Below are 24629 nucleotides of genomic sequence, written 5' to 3'. Positions count from 1 at the left end.
GGCGGGACGACTGCCTTCTCGGATATGCCCGAGGGAAAAGAAAACCAGAAGCCAGCGAGCCGCATGGTTCTTCATAAAGCCTGTAATTTGAACTTTTAGAAAGTTTCTTCGTAAGACTTGGTCTGATTGTACGAAGGGTTTTTCGCGTAAGTAACGGGGACTGGTTTTACGAAGGTTGTAAATCGGTGATATGTATGCCTATGTTAAAGTAGCATTGTTTCTGCGGGTTTTACGAGAAACGTTTCTGCTGTGATTTCGATCTTAGGTGAAAGTTGCTTGGGGTTACTCATGGAGTGTTACCGAAGTTTATTTCATTACGATCTAGTCGCGGAACTTTTTTCATACGTTTTATGAGAGGATTCTCATGACACATTTGTTTCTGGAAAGAATTGGTCAACCCGAGGTGGATCTAGCCACCATCGGGAGGAAGGTGTTCCTTTTAATGTGCACGATGCTACATCTATTCTCGAGTTTTCTTCGTCACAAATGTTTTCGATCCTTTTCCGTGACTCACTTGGCACAACGGAAACTGAAAGAAATGCTTTGGTGATTGAAGATTTCTCGTAGAAATTTTTTAAACGAAACTGGCTTTCTAAAACCGGAAAGGGCTTCAATACTTTGGCTAATCGTCGAGTTTCTGCTCGATATTGGTACAGGTTTTCTGTACGCATGATTGCGACAAGAAATGATGTATAGTCTTTGAGATTATGTTCATGATCGTCTGGATATGTTGCTAGCGTTTAGACGACTTTTAGATTATCGTTTGCCTATTTGAGACGATTCACCCTGACAAAATCGTTTTCTTGACTATTTGCAAAAAAAATTGAAATTTGGGAGTATACGAGTATAGTATACGTACCTACTCCCCCCTTTTTTTTTTTGCGAAAGAAAACGGTTGAACCGATACTTTGAAGGGTTGTGTACGTTTCTTCTTCTGAGGTTTCGAATGGTCAATAATCCGGTACGATTTAAAGACGACGCTTGGATTGTGATTTGGTTGTTTCCATGTTGACGACTTGGAATATGTCGGTTCCGAGAAAATTGCTAGTAACAAATCGGTTTTAAGACGACGTTCATGTCTCTAGTTTTTTCTCTCTTTAGGAAGTGAGCTTGATATGCGTGGCGATCATTTCTCAATTTTCAAAGAGTTTAGATCGGTTTGCAAGATCTGCCTAAACAGTCATGGATCAATATACCGAGACAGGAAAAATCGCCTAAGACTTATTTCGCTAGACTATCCACCTAGGTTTTAAGTTCCTTAAAGTTCTACGGCAGTCTCTTAGGCATTTCTATTTCTTAGTAATTTTCTACGAAATTCCAAGCCTGATTTCAAGTCGGGAATACCTTAGTTCTCTCGTAGATCTGGGTTAGCCTCTTCTCTGTTTTGCTTGCTCATTTCCCTTACTCTTTTCGTGTCTGTCTGCTCTTTTCGAATAGCAAGAATATTGATTCTTCCTGGATATCTATGCTTTCCTGCCCGCGTTTAGGCAGCTACCAATTTTCGCGATTTTCGTGATCCATGTTTCGATCTTAATATCATTGGATTTACGAAAATGAATGAGCATATCGTCGAAAAATCGAGTTGTGAGAGGAAGGATTGGGAGATCGTGGAGAGAGGCGGATGGGCGAATTCTGATTCTCGGATTTTGCTCCATCGCTTCCCTTATCAGAGATTCTTTTTCTACGATTGTTGTTAGATTTTTTAAGGTTGTCAAATGTTACTTATTTTAGTTTTACGAAAGTTTTTCCGAAAAAATAATAGCGATCGACTCGTTCGCAGGTTGGTCACTACGTAGCGGCCGACCGAGTGGCTAGGTCGCTCGATACGTAGCGACTGACAGAGTGGCTTGGTCGCTCAATACGTAGCGATCGACCGAGTGGCTAGGTCGCTCAATACGTAGCGACCGATCGAGTGGCTAGGTCACTCAATACGTGGCGACCGACCGAGTGTCTTGTCACTCAATACGTAGCGACCGACTCAATGTCTTGGTCGCTCAATACGTAGCGACCGACTGAGTGTCTTGGTCGCTCAATACGTAGCGACCGACTGAGAGTCTTCATCACTCAATACGTAGCGACCGACGGAGTGTCTTGGTTGCTCAATACGTAGCGACCGACAGAGTGTCTTGGTCGCTCAATACGTATCAACCGACTGAGTGTCTTGGTCGCTCAATACGTAGCGACCGACGGAGTGTCTTGCTCGCTCAATACGTAGCGACCGATCGAGTGGCTAGGTCATTCAATACGTAGCGACCGACCGAATGTCTTATCACTCAATACATAGCGACCGAAGTGTCTTGGTCGCTCAATACGTAGCGACCGATCGAGTGGCTAGGTCACTCAATATGTAGCGACCGACCGAATGTCTTCTCACTAAATACGTAGCGACCGACGGAGTGTCTTGGTCGCTCAATACATAGCGACCGACTGAGTGTCTTGGTCGCTCAATACGTAGCGACCGACTGAGAGTCTTCATCACTCAATACGTAGCGACCGACGGAGTGTCTTGCTCGCTCAATACGTAGCGACCGATCCAGTGGCTAGGTCGCTCAATACGTAACGACCGACCGAGTGTCTTATCACTCAATACGTAGCGACCGACGGAGTGTCTTGGTCGCTCAATACGTAGCGACCGACTGAGTGTCTTGGTTGCTCAATACGTAGAGACCGACTGAGTGTCTTGGTCGCTCAATACGTAGCGACCGACTGAAAGTCTTCGTCACTCAATACGTAGCGACCGACGGAATGGCTAGGTCGCTCAATACATAGTGAGTGACCGAGTGCCTTCGTCGCTCAATATGTAGCGACCGACCGATTGGCTTGGTCGCTCAATACGTAGCGAATGGTCGGACCAAGGCCGATCTACCCCCAGTTTTATCCGTACTTCCACAGTTTGGTCGTTACCGCGCGGTTCCAGGCCTATCGAGTGGTGTTGCGAAGTCGAGTTTTTCCCGCGAACTTTGGTGGTTCCGCGGGGATGGATTGCTCGAGTCCTTTCCGTTAAGGTTTCAACTTGTTTGGTCAAGGTGCTCACGAGCTTATCCTATTCTTCCGACCTTTTTTCATAGGTGGCGAACATCTTTTTAAACTCCTCGAGTGCCGCAGCGTTAGCTGGTGCTTTGGCCGCGGATACGTCCGCTGCTGGAGTGTGGAGATCAGTGTTGCTGCCTCCGTTAACAAGAGTCTGCACGTTGTCTGCATCGTCAATTGACATGTCTGTTCGAGCGTGATGTGGTTGCGAGTTAGATTGATCCATACCCCCCCCCTCCTTCTAGCGCCAAACTGTAGGAACCGAAATTCGCACTGTCGATTTCCGTTTAAATTAGGAAAGTAGGAGAGCCCTAGTTTCCCAGAGGTCCTGGATATCTGTCAATACCACACGCTAAGCAATCAGAACATGAGATAACAACGACAAAGTATAAAAATCGTGAAAAGAGAGCAAAGAGAAGTCTTATTCCGAATTTGCGTATGAGCGTTAACAACAAGGTATAAGCCTGGGCTCGAGAGCTGTCGGCGAGATTCCTAGTTCTAGTAACCCTAAGACGGCTAAACCTAATTGAGTCGCAGCTCGAAATAACAAAAACGGAAAGTTGCCTAATTGCTCTAAGGGCTAAGTTTGCTCTGAAAAAAGTTCTTCTTATGCTCCTCGCCTAGGACTCCTTATATACTAGCACCAAGGTTGGTTTACGCTTTTACTCTTCTGCCCTTAAGCCGTCATAGCATAAAAATGGAGATATTCCATTTTTCCCGATCTTCACAATTATCTTCAAAACTTCCGTATTTATCCGCGGAAACTTGACATTTATCCTTCCTTGTGGACCAAGCGTAAACCGTGCTGTGGTTTACGGGCTTTTGGTTAAGAAATCATAGGATGAGCCTCGAGTCGTGTTTTAGGTTCCTTTGGGCCGTCTTCCGACTCGACACGCTTACTACGAGTTCTTTCGATCAAAGTTTGATCGATGATTTAGAATAGCGGAAAACATGGACTAAGCTTGCCACGGTCTTCAGGAAATAGCATTTGAAGGTTTTGACGAGAATGCTTCAGGAATAGCATTTGAAGGTTTTGACGAGAATGCATGGTTGGTGTCGTATCGACGTTTCGGAAGAGCTCGGTCGCTACGTAGCGACGAACAGAACGCACGCTAGGTCGCTACGTAGTGACCGAGTTTGGCTCGAGCTTGGTCGCTACGTAGCGACCGAGCAGACGGACGCTCGGTCGCTACGTGGCGACCGAGCAGAACGGACGCTCAGTCGCTACGTAGCGACCGAGCAGAACGGACGCTCGGTCGCTACGTAGCGACCAAGCAGAACGGACGCTCCAGTCGCTACGTAGCGACCGAGCAGAACGGACGCTCGGTCGCTACGTAGCGACCGAGGAACGGACGCTCAGTCGCTACGTAGCGACCGAGCTGTGTGGATGCTTGGTTGCCGCGTATCGATCGAGCTTGGCTTGTCTGCGGTCCGATTGCCATACTCGAGCTTGTCCGCGGCCGATTTGGATACATGTCCGTTGACTTCGGACAATCGGTATTTAGTGGTTCGATTGAGATTTGAACAAGATTTTACCGCAAGGCTCTTCGTAAGGATATCTTTACGAGGATTACTTTTCGTAAAAATGTTCATGCTGATTTTTACGGACTTTCAGACATTGATTTCGTCGTGACCGATTTTGACCCCAACAATCACGGCTTTCAACTTGATCCACCACCTGCTTGTATTCATCGGGGAGGCCGTCGAGGATGAGATCAATTTGATTTTCATGTTCCATTGCTTTGCCAAGGATAGCAAGCTGGTCGAGACGTGTAGTGATGCCCTGAAGGTACACGTCTATGGTCTTGTTCTCCTTTTTCCAGTTTTTGAGCTGGGTTTTGAGTTGCTTGATGTGTCCTCGGCTTGGTTTGGCATAGGTGGAGGCAAGTGTGTTCCAGGCTTCGTTGGAGGTGGCGGCGCGAGAGACAAGCGGTTGGAGTGGAGGAGAGATGGCGCCAATGAGGGCGCTGTAGATCAGTTTATCCTGACGCTTCCATAAAGAGAAGGCCGGGTTCGGAGAGACTTGTTCTTCATTTGTGAGCGTTGCAGATGGGGCAATGGTGGTACCATCAATACATCCGGCAAGATCATACCCATCTAGGAGGGCATGAATCTGGAGACTCCACATGAGGTAGTTTCCAGCAGTTAACTTTGTCACATTGGACATGTTGATCGTGAGAAGGGACTGAGCATTCGTGTTGATGATCTCAGTGAGAAGGGTAGGGGATGTGTTTTCAGAGGAACTCATGTTTGTGGATGAGAAGAGTTCGAGAATGATGAAAAGAAAATTTTAGTGTTTTGTAGATCGAAAAGCTCTTGATACCATGTAAAGGTGTAAAGAATGTCTTGCATATAACGTGAGTACATAGAAGCCTTATATACATGGCTATTAGCTAGGGTATTACAATTAGAGTTAATGACAATATATTGAGTATCGATATTTACATTGACTACTAAATCAATCATTGATATGATGATATCCTAATACTTTGAACGGGAAACCGTTACCTCTTCAACTTGCGCCGAACAATGCTGACATGAGTATCGTCTTAGTACCAATCTCATCAAAAAGCTAGTTAGGTTGGTCCTAAACTGAAGTTAAAAACGTTGCTTTGACACTGATGCTAAGGTTGTTCACTGTTTTCTTTGATGTAACAGTAGCAGAAGAATTCATCAAGTGTTGTTAAGTTAATTGATTTTCATTCGAGATCATATGATGTTTCATTACCAAACTTATGAATTATTATACAAAATTGGTCGCAGCGGTTTGTGACTAGTTTTTTTTTGGTTTGTTTGTTACCAGTAGTCTGAACAAGAGCAGGATCCGTCTTTGAAGTGATGGAACCGTACACGATCTCTCACAATGATCTCAGTGTTGAAGACCTTTGAGATTAGTTTAGTAACCTCGTGACAATCGCTGCAGACGCGTAGATTCTTGAATACACGGATTGGAGTCCGAGGTGGCAAGCTTATCAGACCAAAAGCAATGGCGAGTCTCTCACTGTGCAGCCTAAGGGAATACTCTTTGCTTCCATCGTTATTTGAATCCACTAATGGTGCCTGAGAGCAGTCCGGTAAATAACCAACGGATCTCAACTTGTCATCAATCACTTTCAAATGTTCGTATATCTGTTTTGTTTGAGGGTGGGATGTGTCTCCTGCGAAAAACTCATGGGAGATGCCATTTATCTCAATAGAACTGCATCCAGGCTCTTTTCTAATTCCATGTTCAGTCATTAGCTTTCTCACAATCCCAACATCGTTCCACCGGCTAGCCGATGCATAGACTCTAGACAGCAACACATATGCGCCACTGGAACTTTGATTATCTTCCCTTGTTTCAATTAAACGTGTTGCAATTTCTTCACTTAGCTGCACACTAGCACCCTTTTTGCAACAAGCATCAAGGAGACTTCTCCAGATCACAGCATCTGGTTTCATCGGCATACTTGTCACCATGTCAATAGCTTCGGTAATGTAGCCTGCACGGGCTGCAAGGTCGATGATACAACCGTAATGCTCCAGTGCAGGTTTGATGGCATAATCTCTGACCATCATGTCAAAATACTGCCGCCCTTTCTTTACCATGCCTCGGTGGTTGCAGGCGGTAAGGACGGCAACAAACGTGACGGAGTTCGGTTTAACATTCTCCTCTTTTCCCACCATACGGTCGAAGCAACCCAGAGCTTCATCAGCTCTTCCGTGTGTAGCTAACCCTAGAATCATAGCGTTCCATGAAGCTAAGTCACGCTTTCTCATCCCCTTGAACACTTGCTCACCCATTTTTAACGACCCGCATTTGCAATACATTTCGATCAGCGAGTTCTTGATCAGAACGTCCATAGCAACATCAAAGTCGCATCTTCGCAACAGAAATGCGTGTGCCCAAGTACCTAGAGACAAAGATCCGAGACCAGCACACGCACTTAAAACACTCTGCATCGTATAACCATCTGGTTCGAACGATCTCTGCATCTGTCTAAAGAGCTCTAACGCAGAATCATACTCCCCGGCCCGAACCAGAGCATCAATCATCGAGTTCCACGAAACAAGACTTCTCTCAGTCATATCATTAAAAACTTTCTGTGCTAAATCTAGACATCCACAAGAACCGTACAAATGAATCAAACCGTTGTTCACATACACATCTCCACTAAGCCCATGTTTCACGACATGACAATGAACCTGTTTCCCTTCCGACAATCCGAAGATATAAGCGCAAGCTTTCAAGACAAACGGAAACGTGTGTTTATCAGGTGCCGACTTGCCTCTCCCTAACATTTTCCGGTAAAGCAGAAGCGCTTCTTCTTTCCTGGAAACATCATGTGCGCAAGCTCTGATGAGTGTGTTCCACATGAAGGAGCTGTGGTTTTCTTGATGGATCGAATCGAAGACACGGAATGCGTAACTAACATCGAAGAAGGAAGAAGAGAGCTGCAGGATTCTACCGTAGAGAAACAGAGTGGCGGTTTCGTCAGGGAAAGTTGTACGGAGAGTGAAGGCGTGGAGCTGTTTGAGCTGGGACATACTTGTGCATGTTTCAGACAAGGAGAGAATATGTCTGTGATGGTTACCGGCGGTGGAGAATGGCTGAGGTGGCCCGTTAGAGGTGGAGGTTGGAGGTGGAACGTGAAGAGTCAATGGGTGGAGCAGAAGACCCGTAGACATTGGAAACGATAAGCTAGTTGTTGTAAAACGATAATAATCATATAATCTTTTAAGGTTTGATTTTCATCTGAAAAATCGGTACACAAAATTTGAGTCTGAAAAGAAAATGTTTTCTTGATTTTCAATGATTAAATTATGCTCGAAAAAAGTCCTCTAGTTTTTTTGTATTTTCTTGAACTTTTCAATCAATTAGGGGCATTGCCTCCGCGCAAGCACAAAGTTGTGGACAGAGTTTTTGTTTCATCTCAATATTTGTTAGAGTTATTGTAACTGTGAATTTTGCGTTTTGGATTGATCATCATTTTTCAAGTTTTTTATTTTTATAGGGTTAGAGTTGTGATGATGAACTGTGTATGCACTATTCTCCACTCATGAAAGACTAAACTGTATTAGTAATGTGATTGATATAGTTCGTGGTATTGCTTGTTGTGTCACTAAGATTTATTGTTTATCTGTCTTTTTAATTTGTTAATTGTACTGTTGAGATTACATAAATTATATTAAGATTGTTGGAGAGTACCTTTTCTTTATGAATATTTTTTTCTAGTTTAGTTGTGTAACTTCTGTGTATTAAGTAATAATTTTTCTATTCTTATTATGTTGGTTATATGTTTTTATTTTATTTTTAAACTTGTTGCTTTTGTTGAACCTTAAAACAAATGAAGACATGTAGAAATAATTATAAAATGAGTTTGTATTTGGGTCTTAATAGGTTTTAAACGAATATATGTATTGCCCATAAGAAAACAATAGCATTGGCCTGTTTACATTGAACATGCAAGTTATTTTCATAAGACAAAGGGAATGAGGAGGTGGAGATGTTGTTGTTGTTTTTGTGTCTGTTGGGATTGTCTCTTGTATCTCCTGGTGTGGTTGTATTTGTTTCTATTTTATTTGATGGATAAAATGTAAACAAAAATCATTGTTAGTTGTATTTATCAGAGTTTGTAACTTACTCTACTTTTTGTTTAGGTAATTTCACTGATCTTGGTTGTCGTCTTCGTCTTCTTCGTAAGCATCGAAAGTAAGTTTCTAAATTGTTAAATAGTTGGTCATGTAGTTTGTATTTGTTTAGCTGGCTCAATGTATGTGTCGTTGAGTTTTTTTTGAATTTTTTGTTTATTATTAAGCATAAAAAAACGCTTTTGAAGTTTTCTCTATTTGAAGCTATTTGAATGCTTTTGAATATGTAAAATTTTCAGATTTAAATCACACTTTGGAAGACTTCTCAGAGGACTCTTGGAAGACTTCTTGGGAAGTTTTCTAATGGATTTTATGCTAGAAGCCGTCCCACGAAGTCTTCATGAAGTCTTCCAAAGTTTTCTGCTCAAAGTTATACAAATTTTGGATATGTATTGTGTGTTTTATATATTAGATTCTAAAAAATTATAGATTTAACCTAATTTGATTGTTTTATTTATTATTTAAGCATAAAAAATTATTTTTGAAGATTTAGCTGTTTGAAGCCATTTGAATGCTTTTGAATATGCAGATTTTTCAGATATGAGGTAGACTTTGGAAGATTTCTTAGAAGACTCTTGGAAGACTCTCAGAAACTCTTGGAAGACTCTTGGCTGACTTCTTGAGAAATCTTCTAATGTATTTTATGCTAGAAGACATCCCATGAAATCTTCGGGAAGTCTTCCAAAGTCTTCTGTCCAAAGTGGTACAAATGAATGATGTCAAGTGGAGACCAAACTTACTATGTTGAGGAATGATATCTAGTTCATGTGTAATAGTTTTGTTTATGGTCTGTTTTATGATTTGTATGTTCACTATTTAGTTGTGAATTCTTTTGTAAACTTAAAGAAATGTTAATCAAATGAATTTTTTTAACTATTCTACCCACTCAAAACAAAAAACAAAAACTTAGTCAAATTTATTAAAACTAAGAGAGAAGACTTCACAAAAAAAAATTAATCAAATTCACAAAAGATCAAACTTGAATTTTAAGTGAAAGTTGAAATTCTTTTTGCTTCATGTATGTTAAAAATTATATCTTATGATCTAAAAGGACACATTAAACCATATGACTTGATATTCTTGAAGTTACTTAACAATTTTGAAAGTTAACACTTATGAGGAAGACTTACAAAAGACTTCTCCGTTTAGCTAGAAACATTATTAAACATCAATGTTTGTAACTTCATAATTATCACCAATTAAGTTATGAATTCGACTCAATAGTCCAATATTGACTAATAAACATGAATTAGCAAGAAAATATTAAAAATTCATTTTAATTTTGGATAAATTTGAAGTTTAATAAAGATTTACGTAGAAGACTTCTTTTGAAGTTATTCATGGAAGACTTCAAAATAAGTCTACCTTGTGTAGACTTCAAAAGAAGTCTTCTGAATAGGTCATTTTTGTAATTCTAAATTTACGAAGGAAGACTTCTTAAAAAGTCTATTCTACAGAAGACATCTTCGGAAGTCTTCCTTTGTAAATATTGGCTTACTTTTGAAATTGAATTTTTTTCAAAATTTTCAGAGAAGACTTCTTTAAAAGAGGTGACTTTTGAATTTGACCGAAGTTGGTCAGAATTTTGATTTTTTCTAGAATACTTCTAGGGAAGTCTTACCTGGAGAATACTTCAAAAGAAGTCTTATCTAAGTCTTCCGGAAGTCTTTTCAAAGTTGCAAGAAGTCTACTGAGTTACTTTTGCAATTGACTATATTTGACTTTTCGAGAGAAGATTTACTTCTCTATAAGTCTTCTCTTGCGGGTAAAGGTTTGACCAAAACCCATAATTAAAATCGAAAAGACTTCTTTAGAAGTCTTCTTATAGACATCTTCCGGCATTGAGAAGACTTAGGGAAGACTTCATAGCAGTTTTCTCCAGGAAGACCTCCTTAGAAGTCTTCTACAAAAAGTCAAATTTCTGACGAACTTCAGTCAAATTTTAAACTAACCTGTTTTTCCGAGAAGATTTCTTCTTAGAATTTCAAAATTTTTGTTTACAAAGGAAAGTTAGAAGACTTTCCTAGAAGTCTTCTATTAAAATACGCACAGAAGGTCAATTGCAAAGAAGTCTTCTTCGTCGAACTGATCTGAAAAATAAAATGTGGTTCGCAATTTCATACCTTAAACTCGTGAAATGACTTGTGTGGTTTCTCCAGTCATCCAGAACTTCGCCACAACAACTACCTACTCGTTAATCACCAATAATCGTGAGCTTACGAACTTTACATAATTTGTAATCAAAATCTTCACTTTTTTGGCAGTAAGAATTCTGGCCAAAGAAAAGATCAAGCGTGAATCGTTTTGGTTCTTTAACCTGATTCCATTTGATATCTTTGAGATGCTTGCGAGCTCATTCATCTTGCTTATTTATCTGGAAATCCATCAAAAAAGAGAATAACATTTTAATAAAAAAACGTATCCAAATAACAAACCTCCAAACCTTCTTAAGTGCAACAAGCCACAAAAAATAGCTCAAGTGTGAACTGTTTTGGTTTTTCAACCCTATTACACTTGAAATCTTTAAGATACTTGAGAGCTCGTTTATGTCGCTTATTTACTTATAATCATGGGGAAAATACATCAAGTGAGAATCACATTTTCATAAACGAATATCCTCACCGGCTATTTCATTGTTCCTAAGACGTTTCAAACTTAGTCACAAACATGTGTGTACATTATATAGATGATCCTAACAAAAAAAATCCCGTTATCACAAAATAAACTAACACTAAAATGCCTAGAAAACAATGCCAAGACATACATTTTAGAGTCTTTTATTTGGCGTTTCTCAAAGACAATGCTTGAGTAAAAGAAAAAAGTGGATCCCATATCTTCATTATTATTATTTTTGAATGAATATTAAATTTATTTAAAAAAAAGCTTTATTACATTAAGTGCATACTTCTTTGCAATGTATCTTGCCCTCTACAACTCAAAATAAAATCAAAATGCTAATTATAATCTAGATAGAAACCAGAATTGCATCACCTCCTCCATACCTCTAACTCCTCTTTTGCGCACCAAACTGATTCTATTACGAATCCCTTTCTCTACAACTCTTTTAAGGACTGGCAAAGGCATAATCTGATCACCATGTTTTAGCTTATTTCTTTCTCTCCACAAGGCATACAAGACAGCTTGGAATGCATACCTGATACATAAAAGACTCTTCTTCTCCCTTGTCTTATCAGAGCAAATGTTTTTTTATCAGCGTTAGTTCTGTTTTTGATTTCTCTTTTTATCTCGCCATTTAAAATATCTTTATGTATTTGGTATAACAAAGTTCACATCCATGTGAATTGAATCAAGCTAAAGATTCCCCACTGTTCAAAAATAAATTGGCTCTCTATTATCTTTTTGATCAGATCAACAATCATTTACCTGATTCATCTTATTGATGTAAACATGACTATTTTCCAATGGCAAAGTAAAAAAGTATTAAGAAAAATATCCAAGAATTAAACGTAAACTAAACGAAAAAGAAATGATAATCTTTGTTACCTTGGCGAGTACGTTTGAAAAGCTCACAGCCTCTTGAGAGCCTTCCTCTGCTACCAGTTCCCAAAAAAGTCTCCTCTTGTAAAAGTTTGCAACTGTGACTACTGCTCAAGCTTCCACTGCAACCACATTAACGTTGTTGCATCCTTCAGAAGTCTCATTTATCCAGGTGGAATCAATTCAGGACTTCCTTTGTTAGCCCTCACTTTCAATGTTGTCTCACTCCTTTTAAGACTGAAACATTAACTTTGATATTTTCATAAAGTACCAATCTTGAGTTAATCCATCAATCTATTGTTACATTTTCTTCATCAATATAAGAACTTTAGCAATGACAATTACATTGTGAAGACGTATTAAGCATATCTCACATACGATCAAATGATCTGATTTTCTTTATCACAATCAAATCGTGGTCAAAACCTAAAATATCTAAATACAGTTTTTTGAAGTTACTAAACATGTGGCAACACTGGCAGTTAGTTCTTCTTCTCCAGTGAACTGTTTTTTGCTCGACAAAATTGTTTTATAGTAACTCCGACTTGTGAAAACCATTCCTTCAACCAGATAATGGTGTGAATATTTTGTTTCACTGAGTAAAATATTTTTCCGGATGATACCGTTATCTGTCTCTCTTTTACAATGGAAAAATTTACTTGTAACATCCCGAGTTGTAATATGTGAAAAGGTTTAAGAGAATTGATTTGGCTACCTATGTCACCAAAGCTGACTTACCTTTTCCGGAACACATCCTTAAAGAACTCCAGAGTTAAACGTGTTTGAGCTAGAGTAGTGGAAGGATGGGTGACCTATCGGGAAGTGATTCGCGATAGCGTGCGAGTGAGGCCAAAGCATGTGAAAATGTCGGGTGGTGATTGCAGGGTCAGTAAACAATGATTTCGAGCCTTTAGAAAAATTAACGGACCGATCGCTGGAACGGGATGGACCCACGGGCCGAGAGAGCGGGCGTGGGTGGCCCATTAGCTGTGGGCGGTCGGGGCGTTACTAGTGGTATCAGAGCTGGTTAGCCATCTCAGTTCTGACCTAAGAGGCATCTTGAGACCTGTCGTGGGGCGCAACGAGGACATTGCATTCTTTGAGAGGGATGAATTGTAACATCCCGAGTTGTAATATGTGAAAAACGGTTAAGAGAATTGATTTGGCTACCTATGTCACAAAAGTTGACTTATCTTTTCCGGAGCACATCCTGAAAGAACTCCAGAGTTAAGCGTGCTTGAGCTGGAGTAGTGGAAGCATGGGTGACCTATTGTGAAGTGATTCGCGATAGCATGCGAGTGAAGCCAAAGCACGGAAAAGGTCATGTGATGATTGCAGGGTCAGTAAACAATGATTTCGAGCCTTAAAAAATTAACGGATCGATCGTTGGAGCGGAATAGAGCCCACGAACCGAGAAAGCAGGTGTAGATGACCCATTAGCCGTGGACGGGTCAAAACGTTACATTACTCTTTACAACACATTTTTACTTTTCAATTATACATAGAGACACTTTCTCTATATCACACACTTTCTCTATGCTAATGTCTTCTATATCCTAGACTAAAGCACAACTAAACAATTCCAACAAAAATCATCAAACCGTAAACTACTTCTCACACAACAGTAAAAATACATAAACAATTAAAAATAAACATTTATTCTCTCTGCAGGACCACTTTAGATTTACAGATTCACTTTTCCCAATTACTCTAATCCTAATTCTCGAAATTATTTCCTTCTTCTTCCTCAAATTCGTAGATGACCATGGATCATGAGTCGTCGCTTGTTTGATTTTGCATCTGTCACTCCATCTTTACTTTTTCCTTCAACTTCTTCGATTTTCTTCTTCCACATTCCTGGCAAGAAAAGAATCTGTTTCTTTCTGGGTTTGTTTCTTTGGCGCGATATTTGAGTGATTAAATTCCATTGCTTTCTGTGTAGATTGAACCATGAATGTATGTGTTGTTTTCGAGAAAAAACAATTTGTCTTCATTCTAATCATCATCCTCATATATTTGTGCTGTCTGTTTTTCGTTGAAATAATTTATGTGTTTGTTAGTGTTCTTGAGCCTCAGTCACACCCATCCACATGAGGCTCTAATACGAACATGTTTATGTCTTATTGGTATACACAGTTTTATCTATGTCTACATCTCTATTGTCCACATATATATCATCCATGTCCATATAATTTGTGTATGAATGTTAAATATTAAAAAAGTTCTAGAAAATTTATAACATATATATATATATATATCAACTTAACAAGGATAAAAATTTAGATTTTTCTAAAATTATTATATATTTATTTACATATTAGAAAATATAATAATAATGAATTAAACATGATGGGATAAAAAATATTAAACTAACTACAACTTAGACTAACTCCTAACTTGACTAACTACATACATCCATGTCCGCTTATATTTTTTATGTCTATGCATTTTTTTGTATTTGTTAAAATATATATATATATATATATATATAAATGGATTTTGAAAAATAGAAAAAAATTTTTATAATTTATTGTAACAATTATATTTGCTTTATACTCACAAGTATGAGATAAAAAATTGAGAAAAATAAATAAAAATAGAAGATGGAATGAATAATGATAATAATAATAATATGAAATAGAAAACTATCTAATGCAAGTTACTATATCCTATCTAATGATTTACATCCAACAGTTGTAATCCCCTATATATTATTTGAGAAGCATTGCAACATTTTTTGTAGCCACGTGTCATCACTATAATGATTCTTAGAATCTTTAGAGAAATAGATTGGTCCATCTAAATATATAATAATTTTTTTATTAAACCACAATAAATACATTATTAATGTGCTTCATTATTTCTTTAAATAAGATTACGGAATTGCCTAATGTAACTAAAGTATATATGACAATTAATGGTTTTGAATAATAAAGATTTGATAAAAATAAGTGTATATTATAATTATTTTTTTTTAAAAATTTTAAGCTATTAAAATAAATTAAACAATCATAGTAACCATATAATAAAAATTAAAAAATTATTTATATATTTTATTTTGAATTTTCAAAAACGAGTATAAATTACTAAAACTATTAAAAATTTCACATTCAAATTTTTTGATCTATGATTTAAAACTTTTGTTATGACATGATACAAATAATTAAAAAATAATATAAGTTGAAAGTCTCATTTAATAAGTATCAAAAATAAAAGATATATAAATATATGTATCATTTTAAATTAAACTATATGCCATATAAAAATACATAAATATCTTAATTTTTAAATTTACTTTGAACATTTTTTTGATAAAAAAATTTGAAAAAATATTGACAACTTAATTTTTTAAAATATTATAAATTACTTAAACCATTAATCCCACAGTGAAAATTTTGTTATCACTAATTTAGACTTTTTGCTATAACAGATACAAATGATAAAAAACAAATATGAGCAAAAAGCATCATCTAATAAATATTAATATTAAAATATACCATATATGTTAATATCATTTAAATTTAATTATATATCATATCAAATAGAAAAAATATTTTTTTGATTTATAAAATTTATTTATATGTTCGCACCAATCTAATTCTATAAGTAGTAGATAATGATTTTTTAATTATTCAATATATATTTATTATTTCATAATATGTTATAAACATATAATATATAAAATAATTTTTATATATAATGTTCATCCCGTGCAAGGCACGGATCTTAACCTAGTTTGTCCATATTGCCTATAAATCTATTTTAATAATTCCTACAAGAAAATTCAAAAGCTAACTAGTTTGGTTCCCACTAACTGGAAAGAAAATACAACTTTGTTTTCTTTTTTAGTTCACTCACGGAGATCCATTTTTGTCCTAATGAAGCCTAGGATATGATAAAAGTACATCTCCAGCAACAAGTGTGTAAAGTCATAAAAAAAGACAAGAAAGTGTGATAAGATAATGCACTCTTTATAATGATTAAAAATTTAATTAAGAGAAAAGAAAAGTAGAGAAAAGGCGACGGCGATGGCGAGTTCAAATTAGGGTTTGGATGTTCGATCGAGATTGGGATCCGGGTGCTCATAGGAATTTCACGATTCGAGGAGAATCATATGGAGATGGGAAATTAGGGGAACTCAGCGGAGATCTGCGAATCAATTACCTAATAACGAGTTCGATAGAGTTTCAATCGAAAGGGGTTGGGAATGGAGATACGATTGGGCTTTTTAGGATATGGTTATCATTCAGATCCTCGGAGTGGATGCGGAATCCAGAAGATCAAGCACAATCATTAAGGGGTCGAACTGGAAATATCTTACAGATGGAGAAGGAACAGATATGGATCAGGTGGGGGCAACAGAAGTTGTCGAAGAAGATAGAACTGGAGGCATTGTTGAGGGTAAGGGGGAATCGGCGGCGGAGAAGAAAACGGGGCTGCGCAAGCCTTTGTTTTCAGTTACTGGTGGACACAACTCCAAGTTTGCTCAAGTGCTTATGTCGCCTCGCAAACGGGTACAAGCTAAACAGAGCCTCCACAGGGGTGGTGGTGCTAAGCAAGTGGAAGAAAAGGGTACCTCACACCCGAAACAGCTACCCAAGCCTTAACTGTTTATGGATTGTGGGTGTTTTGAAGACAGCTATGTTACGGGTTTGTTTGTTTTTTTTTTACTTTCAGTTTTTTTGTTGGTTCAATAAGCTCTACGAGCAGTTCAAGTTTTATTTGGTATGTCTGGGTTTTAAATGGGCACTTATTAAAATGTGGTTTGTTTGGTCTTTGGAACGTATGGAATAATATTTTTGGTATTGGTTTTTGGATTTGGTTTATTTTGTTGAGCGTATGTGATCATAACAGGAGGGTTGGTATTCTCGAAGCGGTATTATTTATGCTGGTTAATGTTCTTAGAAGACAAATAAATGATTTGGCACTTGTGTGTTTTGTTGGTTTTGGGAAGTGGCTCACGACAGAACATAACGTTCTTGTTGTATCGACTCGAGACCTGTGGCTGGTCTCTTTAAACCAGTCGCAGATGGTTTATTCGGTGAAGATTAGAGTGGTTACTTTGGAAATAAAGGAATTGATATTTGGTATAGATATTGAAGATGGTTTAGAAATGTATACAGATTATTCTTCTATGCTTTACGTGAAGAACAAGTCTCATATGTTTGTTTTTTCTATCATGGTGTTTATTGGTTTCAAACTAGATGATGAGGTGGATTTGGAAATAATGTATATCATTGGAATAGGGACAGGGCGTACCATTATTATATTGAAGCCGTTTTTTTGTGACGGGTGGAGTGAAAGTTTGGTGTTTTATGGGGTTATGGTGTTTTGGTGGTTGGGATTTCAGGGTATCATTAAACCCAATTTTGCTAACTCTTGGGAGTATTCTTATATTTTTTAATGAGAGCACTAAGTTGGAACTGTAGAGGAATGGGAAGTAAATGGACAATGAGTTATCTGCGAGAGATATGGCACAAACATAAACTAGATTTTCTTTTTTTATCAGAGACCAAACAGGAGTATGACTTTGTACACAGATTTCAATTACATTCGGGTTTTGATAATCTGGTTACAGTGGAACCAAATGGAAGGAGTGGTGGTCTAGCACTTTTCTATAATAATGAGTATCAAGTTAACATACTCTATTCAAGTAATCGAATGATAGATGTAGAGGCGGTGGCTTTGGGAAAAAAGGTGTTTCTCACATTTGTTTATGGAGATCCGGTTCAACAAATGAGGGAACAAGTGTGGGAAAGATTAACTAGGTATGGCATTGCAAGATCTGAGCCCTGGTTTATTATTGGTGATTTAAACGAGATTACGGGAAATCATGAAAAAGATGGAGGAGCTTTGAGAAGTGCGGATTCTTTTATCCCTTTTAATAACATGATAAGAAATACTGGACTTCTGGAATTTCCGGCTAGAGGGAACAAAATGTCGTGGCAGGGGAGAAGAGGAAAAGGAAAAGGGGCTGTGACTGTAAGGTGTCGGTTAGATCGCGCTCTAGCAAATGAGGAGTGGCATACTCTATTTCCCTGTTCTTACACAGAATATCTAGGTTTGGTGGCATCCGATCATCGACCAGTGGTGGCGTATCTAGACGATAAAGTTCACAGAAGGAAAGGGCAATTTCGGTTTGATAAGAGGTGGGTAGGGCAAGAGGGGCTTCTGGAATCCATTACGACGGGTTGGTCAGATGATAGGATTCGTAGCGAGGATGATATAGTAGCAAAAATTAGCAATTGTCGACATGAAATTGCAAAATGGCGGAAAAATAATCCACCTTATGGCAAGGAGAAAATAAGCGATTTACAAAAGGCCCTCGAGGAGGTTCAGACAGATAATGCTAGGTCACAGGAGGATATTGTGGAGGTCTCCAGAAAGTTACAAGAAGCTTATAAGGATGAAGAAGATTATTGGCACCAGAAAAGTAGGAATATGTGGTACTCTTCGGGGGATCTAAATACCAAGTTCTATCATGCCTTAACTAAGCAACGACGAGTTCGGAATAGGATTGTTGGCTTACATGATGCTGCGGGGAACTGGATTACAGAAGATATTGGAGTGGAAAAGGTGGCTGTTGACTATTTTGAAGAGCTGTTTAGTACCACTTCGCCGACAGGATTTGATAGTTTTCTCTCAGAGGTAACAACGGGTATCACTCCTCAGATGAATCAACGATTGTTGAGAGTGGCGACTGAGAGTGAGGTAAAAGAGGCTTTGTTTATGATGCATCCAGAGAAGGCGCCAGGACCGGATGGTATGACGGCTCTTTTTTTCCAGCATTCCTGGCATATCATTAAGAATGATTTGGTAACAATGGTAAATAATTTTTTGGTGTCTGGGGACTTGGATCCACGGTTAAATATTACTAATATATGTATGATCCCAAAGACGGAGAGGCCTACTAGGATGACGGAATTGAGACCCATTAGTCTATGTAATGTCGGGTATAAAATTATCTCGAAGGTTCTGTGCCAGCGGCTGAAACTTTGTCTGCCGTCTCTTATTTCGGAAACGCAATCGGCATTCGTGGCAGGGAGGTTGATAACTGATAATATTCTTATAGCTCAGGAGATGTTTCATGGATTACGGACTAACAAATCATGTCAAGGAAAATATATGGCAATTAAAACGGATATGAGCAAAGCGTATGATAGAGTGGAATGGGACTTTATTAAAGCTTTACTAGAGAAGATGGGTTTTGATCTTCATTGGATTAAATTAATGATGGAATGCATATCATCGGTTCAATATCGGGTTTTACTAAATGGACAACCAAGAGGCCTTATTATTCCGAATAGAGGGTTACGGCAAGGAGATCCGTTATCTCCTTATTTATTTATTTTGTGCACTGAGGCTTTGATTGCAAATATTAAAAAGGCGGAGGATGGGAAACAATTGACAGGAATGAAGGTAGCTCGAGCATGTCCTTCCATTTCACATCTACTGTTTGCGGATGATAGTCTTTTCTTTTGCAAAGCCCAGAGAGAGGAATGTCAAACTATTCTCAGAATCTTAAAGGAATATGAGATGGTGTCAGGTCAACTCATTAATTTTGAGAAGTCTTCGATCCAATTTGGACATAAAATTGAAGAGTCCAACAGACAGGAAATGAGAGACATCCTGGGCATTCAGAATCATGGAGGAATGGGAACTTATCTAGGATTACCAGAAAATCTTGGGGGTTCAAAGGTTCAGGTTTTTAGTTTTGTGCAGGATAGACTAAACAAACGGGTTAATGGTTGGACTTTTAAGTTCTTTACAAAAGGAGGAAAAGAGGTGATTATTAAATCGGTGATTACGGCATTACCAAATCATGTGATGTCTTGCTATCGATTGCCTAAGGCAACCGTAAAGAAACTGACAGGTGCGGTAGCCCAATTTTGGTGGAGCCCCGGGGAAGTACGAGAGGTATGCATTGGAAATCTTGGGATAAAGTATGTGTTAGCAAGGAGGAAGGAGGACTGGGTTTTAAAGACATCACTGATTTCAATACAGCGATGCTTGGTAAACAGTTTTGGCGATTGATCGAGAAGCCAAATACTTTATTTTCTCGAGTTTTTAAAGGTCGATACTTCAGGAATGCCTCACCCCTGGAACCGATTCGCTCATACTCTCCGTCATATGGATGGCGGAGTATTACATCAGCTAGATCTCTGGTTAGCAAAGGACTAATCAAACGGGTGGGATCAGGATCTTCTATCTCTGTATGGAATGATCCTTGGCTCCCAACCACTCGCCCGAGACCAGCAAATAAAAACCAACACAATCTTTACCCTGACCTCACAGTGGCTTCTCTTATAGACCCTACTTTGGGAATTTGGAACTCGCAGGCACTTCAGGCTCTAGTGGATCCACAGGATGTGAAAATTATCGAGAGTATACGACTGAGTAGATATCAGTTGGAGGACAAAGATGGATGGCATTTCACAACAAATGGGAAATACACGGTTAAATCGGGATATCAGGTAGAACGAGTTTACCCGGATAGAGCAAAACCACCAGCATTTTTTGGACCTACGGTCGATGGTTTGAAATCATTCTGCTGGAAAGTCAGGTGTCCACCAAAGCTTAAACATTTTCTCTGGCAGTTGGTGACAGGGTGTATAGCGGTTAAGAAAAATTTACAAGCGAGAGGGATAACTGGCGATATATGTTGTACAAGATGCGGAGCTGAGGAGGAATCGATAAATCATGTGTTTTTCGAATGTCCTCCAGCACTTCAGGTTTGGGCTCTCTCAAAGATACCATCAAATCCAACTACATTTCCCACACAATCCTTTTTGCAAATATGGATCATCTTTTCTGGAGAGTCTTTCCGCAGTTAGATGATCATCAGTTCGCATGGATACTATGGTATATCTGGAAAGGAAGGAATAGTAAGGTTTTTAGTAATCTGGATATTGATCCTAGGGATACGCTCAAATTGGCGGAAACAGAATCAACCCTTTGGGCTGAAGCCCAACTAGTGAATGAACAGAGAATGGTCCCACAGGAAGAGATTAGGTCTTCACTGTTAAATCCAGGACGATGGTGTTTCACAGATGGTTCCTGGAAAGAGAAAGATACTTTCTCCGGCCAGGGTTGGCACAGCACTTTAGAAGGCTTCGCTGGGTTGCTGGGGGCGAGGAATGTTCGGGCTAGCCTTTCTCCTCTACATGCGGAGATGGAAGCACTACTATGGGCTATGGAATGTATGAGGAATTTACGTCAATCTCAGGTTACGTTTGCAACGGATTGTTCTCAATTGGTGAAGATGGTTTCGGAACCAGAAGAGTGGCCAGCGTTTGCAAGTTATTTGGAAGACATCAAAAGTCTGAGAGCAAGTTTCTTACAATCAGAGATCGTCCATGTACCAAGAGCGCAGAATACAAAGGCGGATAGCCTAGCACGCAGTGTTAGGATTCAGCCGTCTTTCGTCGTTCACATGGATCAATATCTTCCGGCTTGGTTTACAGAGTCTATATGAGTCTGTAAAGTTGACGACAAAAAAAAAAAAATGATTAAAAATTTCAAAGAGCACTAAAATTTGAACAACTAAAACCTATTTACTCGCATATAGAATAGAATCATTGATACACAAAAGACTTCAGTGATACTGAAAAGCATAACACGAAAGAGAATGAGAAATTTGAACATATTTAAAAAATGGGGAAAGCATACGTGAGGACTCGCAAATGGTCATGGGTATCACCAAGGACATGCTCCAATCGAGGTCTCATCGGGAGACTAGAAGCCATAATGCCAAAGAAAGTTTAAGCCACAAAATCTAAATTGGAAAAACAGTGCAAATCCTCCACTAAAAAGGCTTCACCACATCCAAATACAGAGCAAAGTTTTCCCAATGATTTTTTTCAAACAACGATTACAATTCGTTTTTGTAAGGTATATATTGATTTAGGTATACACACAGTGGCGGAGCTAGTGCTTTGTGAGGGTGGTCATGTGACCCACATGAATTTTCATAAAAAACAAGTTTTACTTGTATTTTGAAAAGAAAACAACTGAAAAATGTTACTAATCTAACACATTGACCCATATAACATATGTTTGTTATGTAATGACCCCTGTGAATTGATTTGATTAGCTGGCTCCGCCACTGTATACACATAAGCTAATCAGTAGTCAAAAATCTGTTACTGTCGATCCAGAATCTAACTACAGCATAAGATCACAACGTTTTTTTATTTGAAGGCAAATCACATAGCACTTGAGGACATCGAATCAATGTATCTAGAAAGATCCATCGTTGTATTTGAAAGACGATTTACAATAGCTAATGTATAAACCCTGAATTGAATCAGCACATGTATATCACATAAGAAACTAAAGATTGAGATCTTAATCATTGACATTCTTCACGTACCAAGAAGATAGATCAACGAAACCAACAAATAATTTTCCAAACCTCTAGTATCTACTGGACCTCTTAACAAAACATGTTAGACATTTTGTAACTAGACCAGTATTTTCTCTAGAAGCCCAAACCCATTTAAAAAATTCAATAAATGAGAACACGACAAGTGTCCTAAAATGTTTTATGGAGAGAAAAAAATCTAAGATATATCTATCTATCTATATATATAAAAGAGAAGAGACTGCCACGTCAGCGTCGCAGAAGAAGGAAATCGCGCCACGCCAGCTCCCTCTCATACATGTTATTATTTACGAAAGCTCCCGAACGCGTTTTCCTTTTCTGTATTGTCATTAGTTGTTTTTGGGTTGGGTTCTCTATGGCTTTCTCTAATTTTGGTGTTTATGTTGGGCTTTTTTTTTTTGGCCCAGCAACCACTCCCCTTCTTCCGCCGTCTCCTGAACCGAAACTAAACATCATCATCTTTATAACGGAATCACGATTTATGTTCAATCCATAAACACAACATTTAATCTCAGTAAATTCTCTCCCCACTACTTTTCAATTCACCAGAACCTCCGATCTCTTCGTATTCTTCAGGATTTGTATCCTATAAATAGACGTTCAAGGCTTCATGGTTATCACAGAAGCTTTGATTTTTCCTACTCATAACTCAAACACATACTGGCATGAACACTGGCTGCTCCCCAGATCTCCCTTTCCGAGTTGAGGCCAGGACTTTGTGCTCGGATCGTTGCTCGGATAGTTTTTCAGCAACCTCCATCAAAACTAGGTGATTGAAATTAATTACAATAAAAATGCATATGCAAACAGGGAAAACACAGAAAACAATTGAAGCATTTTAACATATTTTGCAGGAAAAAGCATGGAACAAGTAGGTGATTCATACAAAAGACACATAAATCGAACCATGGAAACATATAAGTGTTTCAAATGTTCCTACGTACAGCAAGACCGCTTTCTAATTTCCCATAGAATTAACTCTTTTATGTTTTACTTTCAGAATTTGACAAAACTTACTCTCAGATTTTCAGAAACTTCGTTACACAGATATACTAATTCCATATTAGCAATGCAACAAAAAGCATTCATGAAACCAATTAAAAATAAAAAAGTTACCTCTTTACTACCTCCGGTAAGATTAGGACGGGGCAGGGGAAGTGATCACCAATCATTTGGCGTCAATGAAATTAAAGTCGATATCGTTCTTCCTATTCACAAACAGTTCCGTCCCAAGCTTCTTCACCACCTCTTTTATTACCGCTGTAGATTCTACCCCTTCCCTAGGCCTCTCCAACAGGTTTCTCAAAGGTCTTTTAGTCGTCTGTACTCTTGCTTTTCTTTTCACAGCCAGTTTCTGTCAGCCTTCAATGAATCTATAGATTTGTCGCCCTTAATTGGCTTTGTTTCCATAGATTTCAAAGGTATTTTGTTTCTGTATCTTCTCTTCTACACAACGACACGAGAAAAAAATACACAACGGCAGCCAAACAAAAAAATAAAGAAATTGGGCCAAGATTATGTTTTCCTAAATTTTTCTCATTTTTTTACTTTTCTCTAATTATGGGTCTCTTTATATTATTCCAATTAATGTGGGTCCACCAGATCCATTAATCTCTCTACAATGGGTTTAATGTATTTACTAGGTTTTGATCCGCGCTTCTTAAGCGCGAGTATTTTTTTTGGTGACTGTAAACTTAAATATTAAATGAATTTATATTTATTATTAGATATCTAAAATATTTAAAAGTTGTGCTATTATTATTATTTCAGTCCGGTACAATGTTTTCATTGAATTTTCATATCCGAATCAGACTTGTGGTCGAACCGTAAGATCTAGTAATTCATATATAGTGGGATAGAATATAATAAAATGAATATAGTAAAAGTATCTGAAAATCAAAAAGACCGTTATTAATCCACTGAGAAAAATATAATTTGTTTTTTGTTTTATAAATTTTTGATATATTAATATACATTTGACTTGTATAAGAAATTTCTTTTAACAAATATTGTTAAGTTTATTTATAAATATATTAATTATCAATCTACCAAAATAGTGAAACAAGTATTATTTTTTTTCCTTTTT

At 38.1% G+C, this 24629-nt stretch overlaps 1 protein-coding gene and 1 long non-coding RNA gene across 3 annotated transcripts; both read right to left on the bottom strand.

The window, feature by feature from the left end:
* Positions 1-5726: 5726 nt before the first annotated feature.
* Positions 5727-7858, bottom strand: LOC103862633 (pentatricopeptide repeat-containing protein At1g59720, chloroplastic/mitochondrial). The gene has a single exon (XM_009140321.2). It carries the CDS (start codon positions 7696-7698, stop codon positions 5827-5829), a length of 1872 nt encoding a protein of 623 aa, XP_009138569.1. The 5' UTR covers positions 7699-7858; the 3' UTR covers positions 5727-5826.
* A 408-nt stretch (positions 7859-8266) lies between these two features.
* Positions 8267-23881, bottom strand: LOC103862632. 2 transcript variants are annotated; one of them, XR_004455909.1, is made up of 2 exons: positions 23660-23785; positions 8267-12396 (listed from the first exon to the last, which is right to left on the bottom strand). It is a non-coding gene; the product is annotated as an uncharacterized LOC103862632 (long non-coding RNA). The 2 variants fall into 2 exon arrangements; XR_004455908.1 differs by lacking the exon at positions 8267-12396 and adding an exon at positions 13622-14093 and having other exon boundaries at positions 23660-23881.
* Positions 23882-24629: the final 748 nt, after the last annotated feature.

The sequence above is a fragment of the Brassica rapa genome, chromosome A03 (assembly GCF_000309985.2).
Source record: "Brassica rapa cultivar Chiifu-401-42 chromosome A03, CAAS_Brap_v3.01, whole genome shotgun sequence".
NCBI classification, from domain to species: Eukaryota; Viridiplantae; Streptophyta; class Magnoliopsida; order Brassicales; family Brassicaceae; genus Brassica; species Brassica rapa.
This window is presented reverse-complemented; position numbering and strand designations above follow the sequence as displayed.

What these genes read in the sequence shown, in the direction of transcription:
- LOC103862633 (XM_009140321.2), bottom strand. Translation starts at nt 7,698, where the DNA reads ATGTCTACGGGTCTTCTGCTCCACCCATTGACTCTTCACGTTCCACCT.